This window comes from Trachymyrmex septentrionalis, unplaced genomic scaffold, assembly GCF_001594115.1.
Source record: "Trachymyrmex septentrionalis isolate Tsep2-gDNA-1 unplaced genomic scaffold, Tsep1.0 scaffold88, whole genome shotgun sequence".
Lineage (NCBI taxonomy): Eukaryota > Metazoa > Arthropoda > Insecta > Hymenoptera > Formicidae > Trachymyrmex > Trachymyrmex septentrionalis.
Window position 1 is genome coordinate 903,319 of NW_017306070.1, and position 15,743 is coordinate 919,061.

Genomic DNA, 15,743 nt, shown 5'->3' on the forward strand with positions numbered 1-15,743 from the left:
TTACCACGTGGATATATACGCGTGTGGATATATATCGATATATCGTGTAACGATGCGATCGCGGCGGAGTTGCCTGCGAAGTAAAATCGATCTATCAATCCCACGTGGTTCCACGTAAAGATACGGACGTCCAAGAGAGGAGATGCTCCAGGGGTCGCGAATGATCGGCGGAAGTGCGCGAGGGAGCGGCCCGTGAGAGAATCGTCCTGGTGGATCGGGCGGACTATACAGGAGGACTGGGAACGTCTTCTTCGCGTTAGAAGGATGGACAGGGGCGATAACAATATTGTCGGAGCTGGAAGTGGTGGAAGTGGCGGAAGTGGCGGTGGAGGCAGTGGAGGCGGCGGCGGCGGCGGCGGCGGCGGCATCAGCCTCTATATCTTCCTCCACGTGGGAAATTCTGGATCCCCGCCGAACTCCACCTCGTCGACCCACGGCACGATGCACAACTCCTCCGGCGGGTTCGACGGCCAGGTAGCGCATCCCGAGATCTTTAAGTCCGATTACGGAAGGTCTTGTGTAAATATTAGCGCGGTCGTTATGTAACTTGTTCCCAAATAATTCTTGGCAAATTCGATTGTCACAAATCTTGGAGAGTCACCTGATTCTCTCGAAATCGTTCTCGATCTCTTATCTCCCGTTGCGGTGCTTACTAAAATCAAATTAATGTTCGAAGTTGAAATTCGAGCGATCGTTACTTGACTTCGACATCAGAACTATTTAGTCTTGGTGAAAATGTTTCTTTATGAAATTATTCAGATTTTTATATAAAAACTTCTGTATACTTTCGACTGTTTAAAAAAAGTTCTCAGATCTTTTTGTCTGAAAGTTCTTTTGAAAGTCTACGTCTTTTCTGAAATTCTTTATGTAGATTAAATATAAATATCGCTTAAGGAGAGCCTAAATAAAATTTCTGTATAATTTTTTAACTTTTTAGAAAATTTCTCAATTTTTTTAGTGCGAATTGGATATTTCTCAGAAGTACTAGAAAAGGTTTGCATTTTTTTTCTACAATTCTTCATGAAGTCTGAAATTTTTAGACATTTCTAGGATTTCTCATTTTATAATTTCTGAAAAAAAAAAAACTTATAAAATCTAAATAGTTTAAAATATTTCTCCAAAGTTTTCATAAATTTAAAATATGGCCAATTCTTTAAATTTATGAGATATTACAAGAATTTTTTCACCTAGGAAACGCTGCACTTACGTTTGCATATGAACTGATAGGAATCAAGATGTGCCTAGAAGTCGTGAGTGATGAATACGGCACATCGTGGTTTGTCTTATTGGTGTCACGATAGTCAATAACGGGGATGTTTATTAAGATACTGTCTCTCTCTCTCTCTCTCTCTCTCTCTCTCTCTCTCTCTCTCTCTCTCTTCTTCTTCTATTACTGCTTCCATTCAAGTTTATCCTGTACAAAATACCATACCTGATCGAATACGGGATTAGAAATAACTTTACTACGTGTCGCGTACACGAGGGCGATAACTCTGCCATTTGATACGGGATATTGGATTATCTGACGATCGCTTTCCTGCGCGGGAGAAGATCTCTTGTAACACGTGCTCTCAAGTGATTCACAAGTCTATCCGGGGGACTAAATTTATCACAGCAAATTGTAGGATTCGGGCACGTTTTAAACGGCGAAATTCGCCGGTCACGCACGACCCATTGTTACAACCTCACCAAAATTAATCTAATTATCGTGCCTTAACGCTCGATGCTCGATGATGATTATCGTTAATTTAACCGGCGCGTATTTCAATGAAAACACGCCACGGAGCTAGGAATACACGCGGCTTCGCGGAATGTGTATAATTACACCATTGTATTCGCTTCCATGTGTGTAGTGAATGAATTATGGCTTTTAATTAGGCGATGCTGTCGTCTTCTAACCGCTGGTTAAACGTTATCTCATTATGTGCGTAAAAATAAAATGTTAATTTATTTAACATATATGAAGTACCGTTACATTTTTACGTTTGTAATTTTTACCTTCATTTCGACGTAATTAAGAGAAATTTGGTGAATGTAAATTTCATACCAATGGAACAATTTTACTGAAATATCTAAAACTTTAGCTATAGAAATAAATTTGAAAATAATTTTGTTGGATCATGTTGAAATAATTGTGTAGGACACTTAAGCATAATGATGAAATGCTGCAGAAAGTTTTGATATTCTAGCAATTAAACCCATCTTATGTACAAGCGTTATGTACAATTTATATTTTATTTCTAATAAAATTATTTTCAGATCTGTATCTAGCTAAATTTGTAGATACTTTAGAAAAACTATTCTTTTTTATAGCGATTTCAGACTTTCCGCTAATCTTGTTGTACGAAATAAAGGCAGGAATAAAGACTTCACTACACTTTGATCGCCAACTATTATTGCCAAGATGATTTAAGGTGTTGTCTTGTCGCATGACATGACAGTGTGTCTTAGTGTTTGTACGATATTATCTTATTTAAATATATGACTTATAACTGGGCTTATCTCTATTTGATATTAAGAGATGATGTAAGTCACGAAAGCGTGCCTTTCAGCATAATATTATTGTAATCATTTAATAATAATATGCCAACTGATCATAACGATTGTATCATTAAACATATCTGTAAAGACGTTTATATGACGACGTTAGCAAGAAACGCGATCAAAAGTTATCGATAATGAAATATACAGAGTGTCCCGTTTTAACTGAGACATCAAAATATCTCGAAAACAATGCATTAAAAAAAAATGTTTCAAATAAAAGTTGTAGAGTTTGAAGAAGGCTATCAGATGAGCTACTTAGATTTTGAGTTCAGAGTTCACGTTGAGTGAAGGCCAATAAGGCTTAAGTTAAATTTTTTAATAGAAACGCCTATGTTTTATTGAAGATTTGTATTGGAAAAAAAAGAAAATTTGTTCGTGATAATTTTTCGCCAAGTCTCCAACAGGTGTAAAATAACGCTCAAAGTTCTCTTATTTAAAATACAACTTGAGCTTTATTAGATCCAAGTTAAATGGGACATCCTGTATAATAGGGATCTCTTTAAGTAATGTTTATATCTCATCAATTTTATTATTCATATACATGAATTAAACATTATTGGCATTAGTAATGCATGAAAACACGGTAATAATTTGCAATCTTTCTGGTATCTTTAATAATAAAATATTATTAAAGTAAAAAGAAGGTATAAGAATTAATTATATAAATATTCAATTAGTTTTGAATAAATTAAAGCATCAGACACAATTACTTATTGAAACTGTTTGATTTTTGTGATATGGAAAAATAATGATAACTTTAATCATATGTTTCATCTGGTGAAAAAAGTGTCTCATCATATTTAAAAAAATTTTTCATATTTTAAATTTATAAAAATTTGAAAAAATAACTTAAATTTTTTCAAATTCTATAAATTTTTTTCGAAGAAAGAAATTGGATCTCAATGTGTTAGAAGCTATATTATTAATTTTTTATACCACAAAATATAATGGAATTTTAGAAACATTAAACTATTGTAAATTTAAAATATATAAAGAATTTTAAAAAAGATTTTTTAGTATATATTTTTTTACGCAAGTGATCCAATTTGTATAAAAAAGTCTAAGAAATTTTCTAAAAAGTTATAAAGTGTAAATACACTCATATAAATCGTTAGAAGTTCTAAAAAAATTATGTGAAGAATTCTAAAAAAATTTTTCACCCAAGTCAATGGAATATGTTAAAAAATAGTTGTTCGGAAAGTTTAATTATATTCTGGAACCCAAACGATATTTTTTCAGTATTGACAAATTATTTAATATTATCTTATCTTCTTTTTCATTTAAGACTGGTGACAGAGGATGGGAAATCCACCATATTAAGGTGACCAGAGTCCCAGGTTATGGCTTTGGAATAGCTGTGTCAGGAGGTTGTGATAATCCTCATTTCACTAATGGCGACCCAGCGATCGCAATCTCCGATGTGCTCAAAAACGGCCCAGCTGAAGGAAAATTACAGTAAGTTCATTACGGTAAATAGCAATAAATTTTTTTTAATGCATTTTGCATTGTTTTTAATATGCATATAGAATAATTTCTCTTTTTTCAGCCCATATAAAGATTTCTTACAATCTTTTATTTATAATCTCTTATTTATTAACACTTTTCCATTGTTGTGGCAATTAAATCTTAATTTATGTAAAAACTTTTTAGTTGGAATTGTTTATAAAATGACAAGATTTGTTGCAAATTGATAAGAATTGATTCTTAGTCTTTGGATTACTTTTTTAAGGAAAATTTAGCATTGGCCGATATTTGTCAGTTTCGATTTAATTTAATATAATCCTGGTAATTAGCAAGATTATTATTTGAAAATGTATACATATCGTTAATAGAGTGAACGATCGTATTATCTCCGCCAATGGAAAATCGTTGGAAGGCGCCGATTACGCAAAAGCCGTGCAGGTTCTGCGGGATTCCGGTTCTACCGTTTTACTAGTTGTTAAACGAAGAGCTTTCTCGAATTCACCCAGTTGTTTAGGCAGCGGAGTACCTCAGAGTCACCGGCTTACACTCACGCGAAACAACAAAAAGGATGGTACGTAATTAGGCATGTAACACTTGTGCGATGACTTGAAGGCCTCAAACAATATACATACATATACGTCTGGCTTTCGGTATCTTTATCAATTTCGTAATCCGATTTGAAGCAATTAATCTCATTTAATTTACTTTAATCTAACTTGTTTTAATTGAATTCAATTTCATTTAACTTTTTGAGTTAATATTTAGTAGATACGATTTCTCACTGAATCTTCAAGCTTTTTATTCAGCTCTTTATTATAATTTTTATCTTTACAATGTGTGCGAGACAAGATACTAATTTACTGCGTTGATTTCTAGACTTCGGCATAGTCCTGGGATGCCGATTGTACGTGAAGGAGGTTACGCGAGAGAATATCGGAGTGAAAACCGGGGACGTGTTAACCCGAATAGGTAGCGTCGCCGCCGACAATATGAATCTGAAGGAAGCTAGAAAGCTGATGGACCAGTGTAAAGACAGACTCTCGATTGTAATTACGCGAGATAGCTCGTGCTGTCATGTGCAGCAACAAGGTAAAGGGGATAGCGGTGAATACCTGTCGGGCGCAAGTTACAGTAGTCAGAACTTATACGTTCCGCCACCCACGAGACAGCCCTTAGAGGATAAGAGTAACCTCGTGCCAAGGGGTCGCTCGCGGGGTCCGCTGATGGACGTATCCCTGAGCCAACTAGATCTACCAGCTACGCCCACCGTGGATCCACCTAGACCACCTCCACCGAGACCGGAAGGTATGTGTCGCGATATGGGCGATTATTTCGATCATTTCGTATATTCAAATAATATAAATAGTATAAAAGTCTAACTAAAAGATAGATTGGTACTGATAAAAGTCTCGAAAAGATTCCCAAGAGCTGATGTCAATATTAAACTTAATAAAAAATCTAGTGTACTATTTTTACATTTTATTGTATTTTTGAATATCTTAATATAATTTATATGATTTCTTTAATATCTTAAATATTTAGTAAAATCATTCTTAATCTGATAAATAAAATTATCACCCACAAATGATGAGTCTTGCGAATTTTATGTATTACTCAATATGGGTGACATAGCAGTTAAAGTGTTAAATAAAGCTTTAATAACTACACATTTACATTATTATTTTTCTACTAATCTCAGATCTAGTGTAAAATAATTAGTTTTATTTTTCTTTATCGAAAATTTCATTCCACGTTATCTTTCTTTAATCTTTTAATGCTATTTTATGAAATGCTAGCTTAATGAAATAGTGTTACTAATTGTCTGGATTAAAATTACCCTAATCAAATAAATGCTTTCGAAATTGGAAACATTAATAATGAAGATTGTTTTCTTTTTTTAATCTGCGAAGTTTTACTTAATGTGCTATTGCTTTTTATAGATTATTATAGTACGCGTAGACAATTGTATGATGAAGATTCGGTTTCGCCTCGAACGAAACAGCCTATGTAAGTAGATAAAGTTTTATTCTGTTTCTTTTAATGAGATAATATGCAATGTTTACTTTGATATTACATATGTATAGGCCGGATCCTCGATTCATTACATTTCAAAAAGAAGGATCCGTAGGCGTACGATTAAGCGGTGGCAACGAAACCGGGGTCTTCGTAACTGCAGTTCAAGCGGGAAGTCCTGCATCGCTTCAGGGTCTTCAGCCAGGAGATAAAATTCTAAAGGTCAGTTAATAATTCGTGATAAGTACTTATTACCATTTATTTACGTTTAGACAAACTAGATCATATTTAAGACTCCAAAGATCCAAAGATCCAAAAGACGAAATGAAAAGTAAAGTTAATGAATCTAACAATATCATTAATCTCAAATGATTCTTTTAATGGAATAATTTTAATCTTAAATTTTATTAGAGTTTAAAGTGTTGAAAGTATATATTTGGATAATTCTGCTCAAGGTTCTCTTACAATTATAGACTTTACAAAAATCTTTTAAAAGAGATTTAAAAAAATGTTTGATTAGAGATCCTGATTGATATCTGTGTATCAAAAATTTATAAAGAAATGTAAAATTTTTGCGACAGATAAATGACATGGACATGAAGGAGGTCACGAGGGAAGAAGCCGTACTATTCCTTCTTAGCTTGCAAGAACAAATCGATCTTATCGTTCAACATCGACGTCAGGAATATGACCAAATTGTTGCATCCGGCAGAGGCGACTCTTTTCACATAAAGTAAGTGACATTTATGATATAAATTAATAATCTTAAAAAATATTTGTTTGAATGACCAGAACTATAACGTGCAAAATTTAGCTAATTCGGAAAGATAATAAAGTTGGTACGGGGTCCTTGTGTCTTATACTTTGTTCTATTCTGCGGTTTCTTTGACATTTCATCGTTATTTTATTATTAATTTTAATGTCTAACTCATGATTTAAGTATTCTGCCAAATATTAAAGATATTTGTTTTACTTTTTTACCTCTGGACGTTAGACTTACGATGTTTTTGCGGTTCGACAACGTTTCGAATTTATTCATTTTAATAATTTTACTAGTTTGATACTTATACAGCGAAAGTAGTTTTTGTTAACTATACCAATTCTATATACCGAGGATCGAAATGTCTGTACTTTTATTTTACTTATATACTTGATACACACATACGATTACTTTGTATCGGCTCGTATAAATTTATTTTTTAATTTGTGATTTATTTCTTTGAAGCCTGATTCTTTATTATATATTATTCTAAATTTAGTTTAATGAAAGATGATTATGACTGACAAGATGTATCTCTGTGAAATGCGCAGAACTCATTTTCACTATGAGCAACCGCAGAAAGGTGAGATGAGCTTTCGCAGTGGTGACGTCTTTCATGTGGTGGACACTCTTCACAATGGCGTCGTAGGATCCTGGCAAGTTTTCCGAATTGGACGAAACAATCAAGAGGTACAAAAGGGCATCATACCTAATAAGGCTCGGGCTGAGGAACTTGCAACCGCACAGTTCAACGCTACGAAGAAAGAGATGAGTGCCAACGAGAGCAGAGGTAGCTTCTTCAGGAGAAGAAGAAACAGTCACAGACGCTCGAAATCTTTAGGAAGGGTACGAATGCAACAAACTCTTTTTATCTATATCTTTTTATATTATATAATCTGATATACAGATTTTTTTATATTAGATTTCGTTTAAATGTTATTTTGTTTTTTTATATCATATGTTATAAGTGTTAAAAAGGATTAAATAACGTTTTTTATGCTTTTACGTATATTATCTTTAAAGATACCAAAAGATTTGCGGTTATTGTCCGTATATTGTGAACTTTGCCGTTCACTTCATCAGGGCGATACAATATCAATGCGTTCCTCGTCTTAATGAAGTGAAGGCAAGGTTTACAAAACATTGGTATTAGCAACGGATAAAAACATGGCGATAACCCGCAAATCTTCTGGTCTTATATAACTTTGTATCTACATTAGCTGATTAATTTAATTTTTATGTTTTTTTACATTTTTTTAGGACCATTGGGATGACGTAGTGTTCTCTGATAGCGTAAGCAAATTTCCGGCTTACGAACGTGTGATCTTAAGACATCCTGGATTTGTCAGACCCGTCGTTCTCTTTGGACCTGTAGCCGATCTTGCTAGGGAAAAGCTTTTAAAAGATTTCCCTGATAAATTCACTTCGCCACGTAAATAAACAATATACTTTGCATTAACTGTTTACTGAATAAACTATGTTATTATACTCGAAGCAGATATTGCTAAATATTGAATATTTTGTAGAAATGGAAAGTCAAATGGAAGATGGTACGGGGAAGAACACCAAAACATCCGGCATCATTCGTCTGAGCGCTATCAGAGAAGTGATGGACAGGGGCAAGCACGCGTTGCTTGATATTACTCCGAATGCTGTGGATCGTTTAAATTACGCTCAATTTTATCCGATCGTCATTTTCCTAAAGGCCGAGACGAAGCAAGTCATCAAAGAGATGAGAGCTGGCATACCAAAGTAAGAATGATAGCGAAATGAGATCTCTACTTTTCCCTTGCTAAATTCTATATGCGACATGCGTATGATTACAGATCAGCGCACAAAAGCAGTAAAAAACTTTTGGAGCAGTGTCAAAAGCTTGACAAGATCTGGGGACATGTATTCAGCGCGGTGATCACTCTCAATGCACCGGAAGCTTGGTACCGGAAGCTGAGAGAGCTCATCGATCGCCAACAGCAAAGTTCGCTGTGGATGAGTCAAACCAAGGTAAAGCAACAATTTAGTTAACGCACAAGTTGTATTGCAGAATATGCGTGCTATTTGCCTTGTTTTACTTTAATTAAGTATAAAAATGTTAGTAAGAATGAAGTTACTGAAAATATAACTATGTTGGGATAGTTTTTTTATTCCCTTTTTCTCTTTCCATTCTCTATTTTCACTTTTCTCATGAATATCACGAATTTTTCTCATTGCTCGACGTAATATATGCTATATTGTACGGCGATCTTAGGCATAATTTGGGTCTGTTCATTGTAGCCGATATATAGCCGATACACGGTGTGGGACCTATCGCATCTGCCTGTATACGCTCACACTCCATCTCCCATCCTGTCACCTCTTCCACTTCCCAACAACAACGTGTATTACGACGAGAACAAGAACCATGACATGCTTCTGCCACATCATCAATCAATATCATCTTTCATGGGAAAATTCCCGCCACTTCCGCAATCGCCTCCAAACTCGGGTGTCATCCGTGAGCAATTTTTCGGCTATATATAAATCCTGCTTGCTTTAACTCTTTAACTGCAAAATTTAGAACAATATTTTACAATATTGTAAATTTAGAATAATATTTTAGCGTTTAACATGCTCTTTGTTGAGCTAAATCAGTTATTGCAGTATTTCATACAGAAACGCGATGTATGTATATCAGTTAAAGAAATAATTAAATTGACTGTTCAAACATATTAAAAATAATAATTAAGTTAACATTCGAGTATATTTGTTTAAACAGTTAAAGGGTTAATTCAATATGACAATTTAGAATAAAAAATATATGTATAAAATAGGACTCCTAATAATTATAAAAATATAATACAGATTTAAAGGAGCTACTTTGGAGTCAGCGCAATAAGAGGTGCGTAATCTACAATTATATAATCATTAATAGTATAATGTGTATTAAAAAAATGTTAGTTTGAATGTTTCGGCTATTGATTTTAGCCGTCTTCAGCAAATACATAATTAATATATTAACGAAGAATATCTTCTATCCAGTCGGAAAGTGAGAAAAGTACAAACATTGTACAAAGAAGTTGCCTATCTTCTTGATTACAAGAAGGTTGGAACAAGTGATTGCTAATAAAGTGATGCAACCTACGTAGGTCAAACGAAAAAGAAATTAATTCCGAGAGTATCAGAACATAAAAGTAATTTACATAAAGGTCCTTAAAGTTCTTATTCTGTTATCACTGAACACGCTTTGCATCATAGTCACAAAATTGATTGGGACAATACAGAAATTCCGGATGAAGGAAAATATTTTAACAAACGATTGATTTCAAAAATCATAAATATAAAACGACAAACAAATGATCTCAATCTTCAAAAAGACACAAATGGTTTAGATCGAATGTATAATGATATTCTTAATAAATGTAAATAAATTTAGATTTAATTTACACAATGACATTATTCTATGTCCTTTCAGTATCTATCTTAAAAACATCTTGTTTATTACATTCTTAGACGTGAAAATAATTAAAAACATTCAATACATCTTGAAAATTTTTCAGTTTTATCACAACATGTTTTATATAAATCTTTTTCATTTATTCAATATACTTAACTACAGTGTTATATGGGATTGAGATAAGCACTTTCCTTGTACAACTTCAATGTTAATTTTACGTAATTTTAACTCTTAATAACTTTATTAGAACGCAATCACTTCTTAACCAAGAAGAGAGGCAACTTCTTTGTACGATGTTCAAACTAACATCTTTTAATACACATTATACTATTAATGATTATATAATTGTAGATTGCGCACTTCTTATTCTATGCTTCCTATTCTTGCGCGCTGATTCCAAAGTAGCCCCTTTAAATCTGTATTATTTTTTTAATTCAGCATGTTTCAAGTATGCATTTCTTCACTTTGCATGGCTATATCTATCTTAATAATCTATTTTCTCTTTCAATTTTGTCAATTTGGAAAGAGATATTAAAACTCTCAACTCTAGCCGTTCGAGAATATAAAGTATTTTCTCAATTTTAGTGCAATAAAAATAAAAAAAGAGAAAAATATAGTAATATAATTTAAAGATGAGGCTAAAGTTATTTTGCTAAATAGCAAAATTGTTAACTCTTTTCTATTAAATTAATTAGCAAAATAACTAAAAATGTTTATTATAAAATCGCCAAAATTTTATCTTTTTTTTTATCATGGCTAATATTCACAAATATTTTACTTTTTTGCGCAAGCTTGCTGAAGAAAATAGGTTTTTATATGTGTTTTATATGTCTGTGAATGCGTGCTTATCATACAATCATATTTCTACTTTGCTTCCTTCACAAATTGTTTAATTTGTAGTATGCTTAGAAAGAACAGTTAGAGATATATTATTGTTCTAAGAAAGCATATTACAAATTTAATTTTTATACAAAGTATCCATAAAAACATAATAACTCATTCGTGGCACTTCGTTGATATCCGAATAACGTATATTCATTGTGTCGTTGGACATTAATTCACGTACCATATGTACCGTTTGCCTAACGTGATGTCCTTTGTGATCTGCGCTCGTAGCCGGAAGAAGCTCTCTCGGATGACTTCCTATTCCCGATGACTTCTCGCCTCTCCTACGCTTCCTCTCCGGAGAGCGATTTGGAGCTGAGCCCAGCGCCCGTTATCCCTGGTACTTTGGGTCCACCATCGCGGTTAAAAAGTAGTTCCGATCCGAGTATTGCTACTCAAGACGATACTACTGCACCGCCGCCGTATTCGACGAATTATCAGGTATAATATTTTCAGATACATCTAAAAATAGCGACTTATCTATTAGACTTGATTTACTTAAATCTTGTAAATAAAAAAAAATTTATTTCTTATTTAGAGCATATTGAATGCGTTTGATAAAATTTATTATAAGTGTACTAGGAATTTGACAAAAATATTCAATATATAGCATATCTAATAATTGATACAGCATTCATGTGCAGGGAGAATAAACTACATTAAAATGAAAATCTAATGTTATTTTACAATTTTTTATTTAGTTTGCTCTTCTTGCACTATTTTTTCCCTCTAAGTTATTTTCTAGGTAGAAATGTACATATAATGTCTCTAATAGATTTCTTCACTTCTAGCAATCGTTCGAACAGCAGAAGAGAAGATCCCAAGGAGTAGGTGATAGCAAATACGGCTTCTCCTTGTCCGGTCAAAGGAGCAATCAATCCGGCTCGCCTGAATATCTGGGCAGCTCCTTTGAGCCTAGATCTCCTCATCATAGTCCACCAGACCTTCCACCACGAGTTGATCGAAATGCGAAGCCGATTAATCAAACGCCACGGGGGACGATAGGGCGATCCGCCCAGGAACGTCTAGGAGTGAATAAAACTGACTCAATTCTAGATATGGGGAATTACATCAATGCTACTCCTCACAAAGCAAACGCTACATCATCTTTAGAACGGGCACAACCGAAAGCGGTAAGCGATATTTCTTCTTTCTTGACGTGCGTGCCATAATTCCAAATTCAACTGTATTCAACTGTAAGATACATTTATGCTCTCTTACATAGGGAAGTTACGACAGTATGTCTTCCTATGATTCGTACAACAATACTAATGGGAACGCGAACTACGGGATGGCGAATTTGAATACGTCGACAGGTCGTTTGGGTCCGAATGTACCTGATGATCTCAAAAGCAGCAACGTACCAGCGAGAGCGCAGGATCCATATAGATTCACTAGATCTACAGTTCAGCCTATTTCCACGCACGATGCTCAAACGCGAACTGATTATGCCAAATATAGGTGTGTATTTAATACATCCAATAAACTAAAACATACACATTTATTTTACATATACATCTTTCTTGTTTTATTATATTATATTATATTAAGAATATTATAAAATTACTTTTTGATATATTGATGTTTAATTAAGAATTTAGAAAGAACTTTTTATATTTATATCTTTTTCTTTATGAGATAAGAATATTTTAAAGAATTTTTTTAATATCTTGAAATCGTCTTTTTTACATAGAATAATATTATAATTGATATTTTTTTTTTAAATTTTTTAATGAAATTTTTATATTATCTGTAATATCTAAGTGTAAATGTAAGTCTGTAAGTTCTAATATGAGATCATTTCTTGTGTTTACAGCCGATCCACTGACTACAAATCGATACCAATTTCACAAAACAAGCCGCCAGGCACTTATAAACCGATTCCGCCTCCAAAACCGAAGAATTACAGGCCACCTCAAGTGTCACTTGCACAAACGGAGAACAACGGAAACGATGGGAATAATTCATATCAACACTCGAAAAGTTATTCTATTGCTACGTCGCATGTACATAATGGGGTAATTATTATTTTAAAGATTGTAAAGATAATTACTCTTTCTTTTGATATTAATCTTATCATTGTTATCAATGTCTACTATGATTCGCGATTCAATGAAAATCAAAAGGCGATTGTATCGATTATGTATCATGGAATCGTTGCGATTTTATGTGAATTTTTCTATTTAGGTAGAAAGCAACAGTAACGTACAACGCAACAGCGGTCAGTATTACTACAATATCCCGCCATCCGGTCGTCACAACGACGGTAATATTGTGAATTCACATCACAATTTAAGTCATCTTACGTCGCCGACACACAGCCACAGCCTTAGTCACACGCATTCTCATTCAAGCCCACCAGTAACCACCACGCATTCCCACAGCAACAGTACCGGCCAGATCAGTCTCGGTTTGCCTCATAATCGGAACAGTACGAATCACAATGGATATATGCACGGTAATAACCACGCTCCCGCAGGTCCGCTCTATCCCTCCGCTAATCCTGGACACAATAGGGAACCCAGCGGTCTGGACCTGGCTGGTAGCCGAGAGCAAAGAGGAAGCGCTTTCGAACTCTACCGAAAACCGGTTCATCATTACAATATGAGGTGAATATAGGCGTGAATAGAGAAGAATTCACTCGGAAGAGAAAACTGAAGCAGCGATGACCTTGCTCATTATTTTAAGAACGTGAAATGCCCTCCACGGGCATTAATATTTTTAAAAGCGCAAAATATAAATCTTGAAATATGGAAGAATTAAAAAAAGATTCTCCTGTTAATTAGAAATAACATACGATGTTAATTATGCGATACAAACCGATTTTTTTTATTTTTGCGATCTTTTTTTTTAGTATTTTTCAATCCCGGCAAATGTAGCTCAGTAGGAATGTTGTTATATGTTACAGTTAACGTGTAACCTGATGCAAGACTAATTATATTAGGATAAATTAACGAATTTATTGGAATGTGCAGAGGAATGAATCGTGCAATGTCGTAAACATAGATAAAAGAAGAAACGAAGTTGTGCGTTAACTAATACGTAATATTACGAAGAATATGTGACTTTTAGAAAAATTAAATTTTGGTTATAGAAATACCATGACACCAACGGAACGAAACGTTTTTTTTTACTTAACGAAGTACTTAAATACACGAAGAACAAATTTTATGAAATAGAGAATTTTTTTTATTATAATAAGAAAGATAATGTGCTAAAGATTATCTTTTTTAACATGTAGGTAGACATCTTACCATACATTTATGTACCATGAAAGTGAATTTAAAGCTTATCTTTAATGGTGATACATAAAATAGACGCGTACGTTTAATAAAAATAATGTAGAATAAATCTTAAAGACAGATGAGTAAGTGCAATGTAACGTAACAATACTCAGTCCATTATACACCAGGTAAAATCTGTACAGTTATATTAGTTATATTTTTGCTGAAAATATTAATAACGCCAGATGGATAAAAAAGAGAAAGCAATTTTATAAACTTATTGCGAAAAACGTCAACATAAATATCAACGAATGTTTAACAGTTTATATTACTTACCGCTTATTCTTTAAGCAAATTATAGAAAGAACGCTTTTAATTTGTATGGCAATTATATCTACATTATTGATATATTATTGACGTATGTGATAAATGATTAATGAATGAAACTCTCTATTGTTATTGAACAAGCGTATAGAGCGTGCCTGATTCTAAATTTTTTGAGGGAATATTTTTATCGATGAGATAAATAAATATATTAAATAAGTATAATGCAAAAAATCAATAATAATACATGATAATACGTTGTTTTATTATGTTATATATAATAAAAACATAATGTTGTATTATTAAATATTACTATCGCTAGTATCATCATGAATATCACTATGAAGATACAATTAATATAAGTGAAATAAATATAGGAAATTAAAATTTTATTATGTCCCCGTAAATAACTAGAAATGATAAGGAAAGGAATTTTTGTAATATATAAGAATTTCATATCGTGAAATTAATTATGAAAGCATATTTTTCTCAAAATATTTGGAGATAATAGTTCTTCAAGAAAAGTTTTTAAGGGAAATATTTTTTTTTTAATCAGGCACGCCCATGATTATTTATTATAAATTGTATTATGCGTCATTAGTACTAAACCAAATGGTCTTTTTAGAACTAGGGTGAGGTATTATAAAGAGCTTATAATAGCGTTAGATTACAAACAATCTGTGTCATCGTATACCAATACTCTTATATCACAAATTAAAGCGTAAACAAATTATATTGTTGTTAACGAGGTACGACAGAGAGTAACATTGCACCCACCATTAAATAAAAAAGAGTAGTATAAATATATAATCATAAGTTTGATTATACTGACGTGGTTATTATTCATGACTATTAAATTTAAATATATACGTTTCATCTCGCGCTACCGTAGCGAGGCTATAGGATTTATTATATAAAGAAGACTATTATGATGTTTGCATGGTAGTTTAAAAACTAAACAAGAAATTCGAACAAAAATATTTTGAACTCGACACAAATCTTGTTTTTTTGTTTTTTATTAACGAATGGACGAGGTGTAGGATTGAAACATGTATGATAATTTCTACATGATTAATGAATATTTGGAGCTTAATCATTT

At 33.0% G+C, this 15,743-nt stretch overlaps 1 protein-coding gene across 1 annotated transcript; it reads left to right on the plus strand.

Annotated features, from left to right (window-relative positions):
- Positions 1 to 40: 40 nt before the first annotated feature.
- On the plus strand, positions 41 to 14,271 carry LOC108755538 (tight junction protein ZO-1). The gene is made up of 17 exons (XM_018498601.1): positions 41 to 474; positions 3,830 to 3,999; positions 4,377 to 4,579; positions 4,885 to 5,313; positions 5,949 to 6,015; positions 6,093 to 6,243; positions 6,603 to 6,754; positions 7,333 to 7,627; positions 8,042 to 8,213; positions 8,308 to 8,533; positions 8,608 to 8,782; positions 11,328 to 11,537; positions 11,888 to 12,229; positions 12,322 to 12,557; positions 12,913 to 13,114; positions 13,284 to 13,705; positions 14,005 to 14,271. Exons 1-17 carry the CDS (start codon positions 265 to 267, stop codon positions 14,006 to 14,008), a joined length of 3,666 nt encoding a protein of 1,221 aa, XP_018354103.1. The 5' UTR covers positions 41 to 264; the 3' UTR covers positions 14,009 to 14,271.
- The last annotated feature ends 1,472 nt before the right edge of the window (positions 14,272 to 15,743 follow it).

Coding starts and splice junctions, on each gene's coding strand:
- LOC108755538 (XM_018498601.1), top strand. CDS start 265: ATGGACAGGGGCGATAACAATATTGTCGGAGCTGGAAGTGGTGGAAGT. Junction 5,314..5,948: donor ACCTCCACCGAGACCGGAAG/GTATGTGTCGCG, acceptor TGCTTTTTATAG/ATTATTATAGTACGCGTAGA. Junction 8,534..8,607: donor ATGAGAGCTGGCATACCAAA/GTAAGAATGATA, acceptor GTATGATTACAG/ATCAGCGCACAAAAGCAGTA.